Source organism: Mytilus californianus, unplaced genomic scaffold, assembly GCF_021869535.1.
Source record: "Mytilus californianus isolate M0D057914Y unplaced genomic scaffold, xbMytCali1.0.p SCAF_10, whole genome shotgun sequence".
NCBI classification, from domain to species: Eukaryota; Metazoa; Mollusca; class Bivalvia; order Mytilida; family Mytilidae; genus Mytilus; species Mytilus californianus.
Window position 1 is genome coordinate 20,406,837 of NW_026262582.1, and position 12,352 is coordinate 20,419,188.

Here is a 12,352-nt window from a genome sequence, read left to right on the forward strand (position 1 = left end):
TCCTTTTGACTAGACCCTGCATTAAAGTTGCCTATTAATCAAACTTGTGTTTTTGTACGTAACTTAGAACAGCGTCCAATAATTGATACAGCAACTTTTTTTTCAGAGAAAAGAGTCAAAACGGTTTAACATATGACACGGAAACTGTTTTCGCTATACAAACAGTGAAGGCAAATCTTAAATATGTATCAGAAAATAGGTAGGTAAAATTAGATTCGAAATGAAATATTAATTATGAGATAGAGGCAACTGGAAATAAATCATTTTCAAAGCTCGTTAATACTTTATGAGTATACATTTTCCAAAAAATGCCACGAGAACTATAGGGACTTTTGATGAAAGACCAGTTACCTTTACATTTTTAGCAACTACTTAATAGTACGCAGAATCATTAAAAACTGGCACGGAAACGACGAGAAGAGAATAAGTTAATCTTAAGACAGACTTTAACTTTTGTAGTGTCTTAGGGACTTCAACAAAATCCATAAAATGACCAAAAACCTCCCAAAACTTTATTATATAATTAAAATCCTTTACGCCAAGTTAAAAAAGAAACAAATTCCGGTAACTATGGTAACATGAGTTACTTCAAAAGAACATCATCAGAAATATGTTGATATAAATCTTAACAATTTTTTAATACATTTTTATGTTTTGTCTTAGAATCATAGTTATTCTGAAATGGATTTTCAGCTTTTGTATTTTTTCCAGACTCACGAAATCAGACTTTAAATTGAAGATGATGGTTGAAGAATATACAGAAACCCTGGATACAATGCTGAAGAAAATGTATGATCTTTATATTTTACTAAAATAATGCATGATAAATACACTTGAAATAAAAAGCTACCAATGGACATTAACAAATTTGTTTATATCACAGAGTTTGTTTGTGATGGACATCATCCAAAATCTGCATTTTCGTATTTGTGAAGCCAAATTTTAATACCTATTAAAACGTGTTCAAAATTCCATATTATTCTAGAGTATAGGTCTATGTACAGTAGACTTGCTCTGTGTTAATAGTGCTATTGACTTGTCATGTGTATACATGCAATATTAGTCATCTGAGTTTCAGTAACAAAGTCGCCAACATTCTGCATATGTATTTATTTGCAAGCTTTTTGGCTTTGTTTTCAAACGTTCTGCAAAAACTGGAAATATTTTTGCGTCAAAGTTATATGCATACTACTCTTTATACACTTTAAGCTGAAAAAAAGTATATACCAAGGAGCAAACAATTTAAACACAATTGAAAAAGAAAAAAACATTACCCAAAATAGTACAAAACTCTGCACAAAAAACATAAAACTGTATGTCTATCCTCACAACAATGTCTAATCAAATAGTGACACTCGTAAAAATGATATATAAGATTCATGCAACTTCTTTTCTACTTAAATTCTGTTTATATTTTCTTAAATAATTAAGACACAGTCCTCTGGGATCACCCAAAGACGTAACAGGTTTAGATGGAGAAAAGCGTTCAGATATTTTGAGGTTTGTTTTTAACTGTTTTAAGGGTTTGCAAATTTTTAATACATTTTATGGTCTGAAATCACTAATAGTTAAAAAAAGAATGTACCAAGAGGCCTTTGAACTCTTGTTTCCTAACAATTAGAATAAAGCATGGATACGTGTGTTAAGAAGTGATTTTTTAATAATTACAATTTAATTTACAAGAAACTATCTGAATGAACAGCAAAAACGTGGATATGACGTTTATGTGACTATTGTAGTAAGTTTGATCAAAATAGATTTTCAGTCTAAGAAATTAATTTGTGCATTATTATCGGTGTCATTGGATTGCTTTCAAAATAATATAAATACTTTTTATACTTTCTTTCTTGCGCCTCAAAATTGTTCGATTTAAAAGTTTCACGGAACAAAGCATGGGTTTTGTCATTTTCAAATATTTGTATATTCGTCAATGAAATTCTGCCACAGTTTACATTGTAATAATTAGTATAACAACGTTATATCAGATGCAACTTTGTATAGAGCGGGTAAATTTGTTAGAGTTGATTTATAGTAAAGTATAAGGAAAATGTTTGATGGATTATTTGTTGTATAAATTACATTTTACGTGCTCAATGAATACCTCATACTTATTTTGCTAAATTCATAAATTTTTAAAACATTTAAAATTTCTTTCAAAATAAAAGAATGTCCTTTTTACTGCACACATAAGTATGAACGTATAAATGTGATGTAAAGTAATCTTTTATTTATGTTCTTGACTGAGACGTCTAAAACTTATAAGACAAAAATTAGAAAATGTAATATGATTGCCAATGACACAACTTTTCATCAGCCATGATATCACATGGAGTATGCAACTTTTAATAAAATTGGTAAGGATGGTAGGATTAAAAACGTAGAATTTCGTTTGATCAAGATATTGATTCTAGGGTATGCTTAAGTACAATAAGAAAACAAGGCAATTGTATATGAAGCATCCGGAAATTATATAATGTATTATTTTCTTATTACTGAATGCATTGTGGTGACCTTTATTTGCCTACATTAGCTCTAAAACGGTTTCGGTACTTATACATCCTCGGATTTCAAATGTTAGGTTTTGAGCGTTCCTGATGATGGTAAATCCAGAAAAGCGCTTCACGCATGAAATAATTAAACGTGTTGTTTTCAAATTTTTACATCACTAGGTCGATACCTCTGCTGGTAGAATATCAGTCCCCGAGGGTATCATCAGCTCAGTAGTCAGTACTTCGGTACTGACATGATTTAACGAACTTTTCTAATATTGTCCGTTTTTAAATTTTGAAATTATTAAGAAACTAAGGTTTCAACTCCCTCAGGCAAAGTTGACTTTAGATGAAATTGGCTATTTATTTTAGGTCTTTTTGTCATATAGCTCTACAACGGTTTCGGTACTTATACATCCTCGGATTTCAAATGTTTGGCTTTGAGCGTTCCTGATGAAGGTAAATCCAGAAAAGCGCTTCACCCATTAAATTATTAAACGTGTTGTTTTCAATTTTTTGTGACATTTTCATTTTGGAAATCCTGCGTGAATGCTTGGTCAGACTTATATTAATTAATTAGCAACGTTTGATACAAAGATGTAACACTTGAAAAAAAAACGTCAACATATAAGCTAACAAATATTTTATCAAAAGCGAAAAAAAAAATCATTTAGGTTATGTTTCCATTGCTTTGAAATTATATACACTCTCTTTTCCATATAAAGGTCACCAGATATTGACCAAAGGGATTCAGCTGGAAAATGTACAGCCACTTCCGGGTTTGTATGATTTTTTTTTTTATTTTACTTCATCAACTTTTGCATTTACAAAGCGAAATGATAACAATTCTCTGTGTAACATTTATATAGTTATACAACTACTTCAAGTTATTATCATTATCCAACTTGGCCATTTTCGTCAAGTAAAACGACCTTATCTACCCGAAATTATGCCATTCGCAAAAGCCTTTATTTACATCCCCGTTAGTGGTGGTCAACATATAAGTTATCATAAGTTTAATTCAAACCAACAAAACATACAAAATGCATACACTATTAAATATAGGAGATGTTGTATGATTGCTAGTGGGACAATTATCCAATAGAGTCCAAATGACACAGATAAGAGTCACTATCGGTCGCCATACGGGCGTAAAATAAGCAAAACCAATACCGCAAAATAAGCTTTTAAAGGCCCTGACATTGCAAAATGTGAAAGGGTTTGCTTTGTATTGTTTGTGGTCTCTTTTTGATTAAAAGGTCAACATAAATCGACCAGCAGAAGACCAAAGGAACAAGTGCTTTAAATTCTGGATCTATTTGTACTTTTCTGTAATGAACATCATCACATGTTTTGATGTGAAATTGAAATTAAAACACTCTAGTCCCAGGCAGAAAACCCTGGCCGTGTTGGGCGCAACATTTTGGAAGTTTTGGTCTTCGGTACTCTTCAACTTTGTACTTGTTTTGGCTTTCAAGCTTTTTTCATCTGAGCGTCACTGGATGGTCTTGTGTGGACGAGACGCACGTCTGGCGTATTGAATTTGAAGCCTAGTACCTTTTGTTAGCTATTATTCGTGTGTTTCTTTGTCCTATATGTTCTCCCATTTATTTGTATTGTGGTCCTGTCATGTGATGTTGTCGTTTTGGTGTTGTGTTTGACGTTGCCATTAAAGCGGGAGGTTTGGCATGCCACAAAACCAGGTTCAACCCACCATTTTTTTCTTAAAATGTCCTGTACCAAGTCAGGAAAATTGCCATTGATATATTATAGTTCGTTTCCGTGTGTGTTACATTTTAATGTTGTGTTTTTGTTGTGTCATTGTTCTCTTCTTATATTTGATGCGTTTCCCTCGGTTTTAGTTTGTAACCCGACTTGTTTTTATCTCTATCGATTTATGAGTTTCGAACAGCGGTATACTACTGTTGCCTTTATTCATCAGAGATTTCGGTCTTATAATTGGTGCACCAGACGTGGCATTTGGTCTTACGAAGACTCTTCGATGGAACTCCAATGAAAACAGGTGGAGTGCCAAACCAGACTTGAATTTTACTTCAGCCATTCCAAAGAAATTTCCAATGAAGCTTATTATGACATGCTGAAAGAACATATCATATTAAGTAGAATCAATATCCGCTCAGAACGACAAATAAATGCCCTATATAAAAAAAAGTAAATTAAAGAACATTTTCAATTTGTCGGAAGCGTCCCTAAGTAGGCTGTTTGAAGGTAAAATTTCGGGAACCATCAAGCATTCTTTTTCAGGTCTGTTTTTTTTTTTGGAATATGTGATACACTGTTACAAAACCAAAGAATGACTTAATTGATATATTTTTATATATTTTGTATACTGTTTGATCAGATCTATCTAGATTATTTTGCAGAATTGAATGCATTCTGAAGTTATCAATAATTTGCCAATTACAGTACATTCATTAATCATCTCAGTTTGGGTTGAGATATATAACACTGTATATCAATTTTAATTTTTAGAGATTTCTACGATATTGGATGCGGAATAGATTTGTATGCAGAATCAGACGTCTCCAACATAATCGAAGCATCACAATGGAAGTCCGAAGATTTTCAAAGTTTTGATAAGAAAGACACAACGTTAAGTGATTTCAAATTAGAGACAGATTTTTTTACTATCAAGCCAAAAGATCAAAAAGATATTGAGAAATTCCCAAAAGATAGTTCTGGAATGATAACTGTGAGAGTAAAGCTTCCGAATGATATGAATTATCATTTTTTACAGTTAAGGGCTTACATTCAAGTTGGACAGACGTGGAATCTGGTCGATTGTACGTTAAAGGTAAAATGTACTTTCTGTACTAATGAGGGCTCTGATGAATATGAAGCTGTATACTAATGACACTTATAAGATACGTAGATGTCTCATTAACGTATGCACTCCATGTAATTTTGGTACACTTGGAAGGAATGGGATTCAAAAACCACCTTATTTCTTACATTTCTTAAAATACAAATGCATTGAAAGGTATTCAGGTGTAGAAACGTTTACCTTTGTTTGTGGTTCATTCATTATTTGAACTTAAGGCAAGTATGGACATTTGTGTATTAAAAGGAGTGTCAAAAAAGTACCCCAAAAAATGAAAATAGTATTCTTTCTACAATTATAGCACCAATTGATGGAAAGACCAAACTATATTTGTGGAATATGTTTCACTCAAAATCAGCATTTTTCATTTATCTGTGTAAACATACAAGGACACAAATTCGAGAGAAAAGATTATTACAAAAAATATGAGGATTTTTATCAATCGAAACAAATATTTCTGACGGATACGTCGGCTACGATATCGATATTAAAATCGTTTCCTTTTTTTGTTTTTTAATCGTCTGCTGTTGAGTGGTACATTTTTACGGCGTTTTATTTTGCGATTCAAAGGGTATAACCTTTCGAGATTTTCATATTTAGCGATTTTCTTGCCCATCATTCTGATATTTCAAAACATACAGATATTTTCACAATTTCATATGACTTTCAAAATAAATGAAAATTAACCCTTGTGAAAATGTCCCACGGTATGCAGATTTTTAAATATTCTATAACGTATTATGGCTACACAATACGTTCTGTCAAAGATATAATTCATGAAGATAAGTTAGGTTATAAATGTTGAAATACTATGAATCTTTCTGAAATGAAGTACACTATGTATATTTATTTAAAAAAAAAGTATTGTTTACTTCCAGGAGAAATCAGTCACGTTTCAAACTGTCAGAATTAATGCACTCTGCATTGTCTCGAACCCAAAAGTAGAAAATGTGCACATATCACCAGGTGGTAGTAATTTTGTTGCGCAAACCGACAATAGGATTCAACTAGACTTCTCTTCTGGTACAGTTGAAAAAAAAGATTCACTTCGTTTACATGTATGTATGCAAGATTTTAATATGTGTTCATCAATTTATCGTTTACGAAATTCAATAGATACTCAGTTATATTTTTAAAAGGTGCAAACAGCGTTGTGATTGATTTAAAGTGTAAAAAAACCCCGGAAATTCAGTAAACAGTGTGAAGTTTTTTTGTTTTTTTTATACAAACACCATAGTCCTTTAAGGGCTGAAACGGAGAATTGCAGACATTAATGCAATCATTCATCGCTTAACAATATTAGCTTCAATAGGAGAATAACTCAATGGCTTAAACAAAATAGACAACAACAAACATAAAGTAACAAATTAAAAAAAAATGCACCGAAAACTAAAGATCAATGGAATTTAATGAGCCCAACAGTGGCACGTGTCCGCAACAATCTTGACACATGTGGGGTTAATTAAATTTATGTGATAAGTGTTATAATTGATTGATTCAGTTATAAATTGGTGGGTTGGTTGAAGGAAATGTCGTTTTCGTATCTGTTACCCTTAAACTGACTAAAAAAAATGGGAGATGTGGTAGAAATAAAACTCAAAAGTCCTTAAAAAAGCCGAAAAAAACTATAAGAACTCAACGATGAGGACAGTACATAATTCATCGAGTCTAATGGTTATTTAATGGTTAACCTAAATAATACTACAATCGCCTGCATCTATTATGAAATACTTCAAATTTTTGACGTCTTGTAGTTATTCATGCAAATTTTTATCAAATATTTGAGGAGTTTCAATTAACTTTCCTTCATAGAAACAGGGCTTTATTTGTATGAAATCTCATTTTGTAAATATCAAAGTTATCAGCCAACAATGCAAAGGTAATTAAAAAAAAAAATTCCGTTATACAGTGGTATATGTAAAATGATAGGTTCAATAATATATGTTGTAAAGATATTTCGCATCCTTGCATTAAAAGTGAGAAAAGCTCATTTGTAAAAGATTCACATATCTTCTCTTTGCAGGTTGTTCCTGTAGATAAAAATATTTTGCGACAACAGAAAGGAATTTTGGCAATCTCTGATTGTTTGTATGCCTCTGGAAATACGCCACTGAAAAAGAAGGTTAAAGTAAAAGTACCACTGAACGATGTACGAAACCTCAATGAGTCAGATAAAGATCACGTATACCGACTGTTCAGGCAAAACACGAATGGACAATTTACTAGTACAGATGATGTCGTAACAGTCGATGAAAATGGCATTGCAGTTTATGAGACGGATAAGATTTCTGGGTAAAGGGTACTTTTATTCAATGACGTTTTTTTAGAAACGCTGAAAAACGTTAAGCCAAAACTGTAGAAAGAGTCACATCTATCGACGAGGGAGATTGTTTTCCTAATAAAAACTATTTCACAAAACTAAAACCACCCAAATGGCAATAAAATGATATATCTATATACATGCAATAACAGAGTTATGAGCCACTGAGTTGTTAAAAGTGCCAGTGACGAAGAGTCAATACAATACGAAAGTTATCCACCTAGAGGTAGTAATATAATTATACGTACTTATTGTACAACACCAGAGACACAATAGGTCAAATTTTATAAAGTTGTTAAGAATTTCATATGGAAACAAAAATCAAGATCAGAATCACTTTCGGTTTCCTTCAGGTGGAATAATTGAAAGACTGATTTTGAGCTCATACTAATAAACTTGTAAAGGAAAATCAGGTTTATATACCGACGACGCTTTTTCACAACTTGACGATTTTCTATTTGCTAAAAGGGCGTAAAAAACTTTTACAGATATACCCTGTAGACCGTAAAGTATAGACATTTTTTTTTTCAATGACATTGTCAGTTTGTTGTCAACTTATGAGTTTGCATATCCCTTTGGTATCGTTCGCCTCTTTTTTTTCTAAAATATTTTTTGATAAATCTAAAACTTTTAAAGAAAGTAAAAGTTCAAATTCATCATGCAAAGTTGACTTTCATTTTAACTTTTTTTTCAATTTTAAAGTCCACCTAAGTCTCATAAAGTACGTATACACCTTTTCTCCATTCTCTTTACATTTTGATTTTCAGCGTTCTTTTTAAATCACAGCCGGAATTCAATTCAGTAGCAGTACATTTATAATGTATTACTTTTTTTTCTAAAAATTGTATTGTTTGACTAGAATTGAACATAATTTTTATGTTGTTTTTACGTTTTATGTCTGTTTGTTTTGCTCACACATTGTTGTCAATATAATGGAATTCAATGCGACTATCATACAAGTGAGAGGTTTAGCTATATATAAAACCAGGTTTAAACCACCATTTTCTCCATATGGAAATGATTGTACTAAGTCAGGAATATGACAATTGTTTTCCTTTCATAAGATGTGTTTGAGCTTTTGATTTTGCCATGTTATAAAGGACTTTTCGTTTTGAATTTCCCTTGGAGTTCGGTATTTTTGATTTTTTTTTAAACCTGTTTACTAAATATGACCAAATTATAACACTTACCTCTATATATTACAGAGGTATATTAATGTACCAGGTAATGACACGGACTCTAGTGTGTATTTACAACTTGGTTTTATTTTATTTTTTAGAACAAGCGTTTCTCTCATAGAGAAAGATGAACTAAAGAAAGACAAGCAACAAATTTCTGAGAACATCGAGAAAGTTCATGGTTATAAGTTCACTTGTAAAGTCGTATTCTTTGTTAGTGAAGTTACCTCATGTGGACTTACTGTGTTGCTCGCCTGTATTGAAAAAAGGAAGATGCCAGCGTTTTGCCATAATAGAGAAAAAGATGGTTTTCACATGTATAAGAACGGAACAAGCAGAGATTTAGACCTTAAACCTCAAATTAAGATAAACATCACTTTGAAAGGGTGTTTCAATTTACCACGTTACTGGACAACAAAAAGATTAGACATGATCTTTTTGCCCAACTCGGAGGATAATTATACTAGATTTGTAGTAGAAATTAAACGAAAAATTGATCAGGATGTATATGGTATTTTCGTCCTAAAAAAAAATCATGAGATTGTGGATGAAATATGCTATAATACACGACACATAAAGGAATACACACATGGCTCATCATTCAAAGGAAAAAATAAGCCCGATCAAAAAATGGGACTGTCTGTTAAAAAGACGACGACACCGAGAGGAATAGTCTTCTCTAGCAGAACACCGATTTTGGCGGTGTGTCATAACAAAGAAGATGGTATGAAAAACAAGCCAATGCCTCTTTTATTTCAATCGTTTAACACATTACTAAATATATTTCTCTATCAAGGTTATATGTCCTAAATCCTTATGAAGTAATACACCAGATCTGTTTTTCGTATACAAAAATATTTATTAGCGGCGTTCGATTCTAAATAGTTTGAAATTGTTCTATTTTGTTTCTTTCTTCGTTGTTTTATTATATCAATAGATAATCCTACAATAACCATGATTATATCAGGGTGCAGAATTGTTTTTTTTAATCCACTTTAACATTAGTATTACGCATTGTCGTAATATGGACTTTTCAATCAGTATTTGTTTTCTTCGCAAAGATTTGTATATCATGAGGCTTGAATTTGCATCCTGTTAATATTTTACCGAGGGCACGGTACAGTATGTGATGAATCAATCCTATTCATTTTATATTAACATGAAACTGTGACTTATAAATCATTGATGAATAAGGCATTCTTCGAATCATATCTTTTCTGCGTATTTTCCATTGTTAGAATTATTTTGTTTTACATAATCATTTTGAATTAGGATAATTTAATCGTTTTTGAATACTTCATGTCATTCTCCCTGTTTTTTGTTTTTTTTTTGTTTTTCATTTTATTAATTTAAAAAAAAACGTGTACGTTTTCATACGTATTCATACCTTCTTCAACTCTTTTTTTATAGATTTGCATTTTACAATATCAATTATATGTCCTTTTCAGATTTCCTGACAGAAAAAGGTGTGCTGGCCGTAGCAAAGTTGCTTAATGCAGACAATTTATTTCAAACTGTTGTTCATCTAGATATGAAAACGGTTCAAATTGAGCAAATTTGTGAAAAGGTACCAACTAGCAGTAGGCAGGCCTTCATATTGCTGAAAACGGCTCTCGATCAACAGAAAAACAACAAAGTTGACAAGTTATTATCTGCACTTGAAAATGCTGGGGAGGGAGGATTAGCTGAAAGTATACGCAAGTTGTACAAAGAGCGACAGGACCTTTGTCAAATATATAAGTAGCATGAACAAAACTTCTCACCGGATTCAATCCTGTTTTGATAGGATTTGCAAAACTCAATGTATTTTTTCTGCATATTTTCTTTTGGAGTGTTGATTTTCTATTCCTTTTTTTATTGTGTCCGGGTCATGTTTCATTGTATGGTTGCTAAATAAACTCTGTTTTTTTTATGAAATTGTTACTATTAACAAGGAGATTTTATACTAACATGTTGAATGAATATTAAATTTCTAATGAAAATCAGTATTTGTTTTTTTTTTCATTGAAGTATACATACAAATGTAGGGATTATCACAATATGCCAAAATTTATTTAAATAGTCTGTCTAATCTCTGTTAAATGATTTATTTTAACTAATGTTTAAGAATTAAAGCGATGTAGTACACATACTTGTCAATGTTTTGATCTAAAGTTTGAAAGTTTAAATGTTGAAACATAAGGAGTTATAGTTCAGATCAATTTAAGCAATGTATACAAAAAAGCTTAAAAACTTCTTTAGGCTCTTGAACCCACAGAACATCATATTATCTTATCGTGCAACCGAATCAATGATGAATCATCACAATTAAAAAAACAAATCCTTTTTTGTCACTGTGTATAAATATTACACAGGGTCACAGTTCAAGTTAAACAAATATAGTAGTTCAATAATAAGCAGATTGTCATCATTTTCGCTACATCTTTCACATTCGACACTTTGTTGAAAACCAAACGTTGTCCTGATTGTTATTATCTCCTGTGTTTGTAATGGAAGAGATATGTTAATTGGTTTCATCCGTCCGTCCGAAACACACCAATGTAATTTAGACGAACGATATTTTCTATTTACCAGCATTGGGTCGATACCACTGCTGATAAAATGTAAGTCCCTGAGGGTATCATCAACTCAGTAGTCAGCACTTTGGTACTGACCTAATTTTAACAAACGTTTCTCTTTTACTCCGTTGATAAATTCAGAATTTAATAGAAACAAAGGATCAAACTCCCTCAGGCAAAGTTTACATTGGTTATATTGCTGTTCATGTTTTAAGATCTTATACATTCTTTGCTTTCAAATGGTTGGTTTGAGCGTTGGTGATAAAGATTAATTCAGAAAAGAACTTCGTACGCACGAAATTAGTAAAGTGTAATTTGTTCTTGAATACCAGTTGTGTTTGATTATTGAAGGTAATATTTTCTTTACAATTTTCATAGGAGCTATAAATCTTTCAATATTTTTTATAATAAAGAATTTTAACAATGAATTTGTTTAAGAAACTCTTTTGATTCCGTTTAAGTAGATTTCTTTGTTATCATGAGTGATTGATCATTTATACCGCCATTTTGATACGACCATTTTACAGGAGCTATAAGACTTCTTAATTGGAATATTGAAAAAAAAAAAAAAAAAAAATCATGACAAAATGCATTTCTACAAGGCAAGATTGTTTGCCACGATGTTTTATAGGCCATATCATAATGTGTGTAATTTTGATTTGACTATTTTAAGTGGAGTTGGTCGACTTTACTGTCGTACCACAATTACACTTTGTGAAAGCAACTCCTCTGATACCCTTAGACAGAATTCTCTTAGACTTGATAGAATTGGTTTTGTTCATGCGTATTGACAATATCGGATGATATCGTGTCGTCATTATAATTCTTCTATTTAATTGAATAAATGGAACGTTGACATTGTTTCGACCGTTGTACCACAATAACACATGCTATGCTTATCAAATTACAGTAATACATACAAAAGCAAACACTTAACGTTATAATGTGATCCATGAACTTTTTCA

General features: G+C 31.5%; 1 protein-coding gene across 11 annotated transcripts in view; it reads left to right on the forward strand.

Annotated features, from left to right (window-relative positions):
- Positions 1-12,352, forward strand: part of LOC127717739 (uncharacterized) — a 175,904-nt gene that overhangs the window by 133,615 nt on the left and 29,937 nt on the right. The window contains exons 19-20 of one of the 11 annotated variants that reach the window (XM_052223519.1): positions 8,931-9,553; positions 10,278-10,708. The exons of the other annotated variants lie outside the window; for them this stretch is intronic. Of the exons in view, the coding sequence (XP_052079479.1) occupies positions 8,931-9,553; positions 10,278-10,573 (919 nt within the window). The 3' untranslated portion in view covers positions 10,574-10,708. Of the gene's footprint in view, positions 1-8,930; positions 9,554-10,277; positions 10,709-12,352 lie in introns of those variants that run through there. 11 annotated transcript variants of the gene reach the window in all.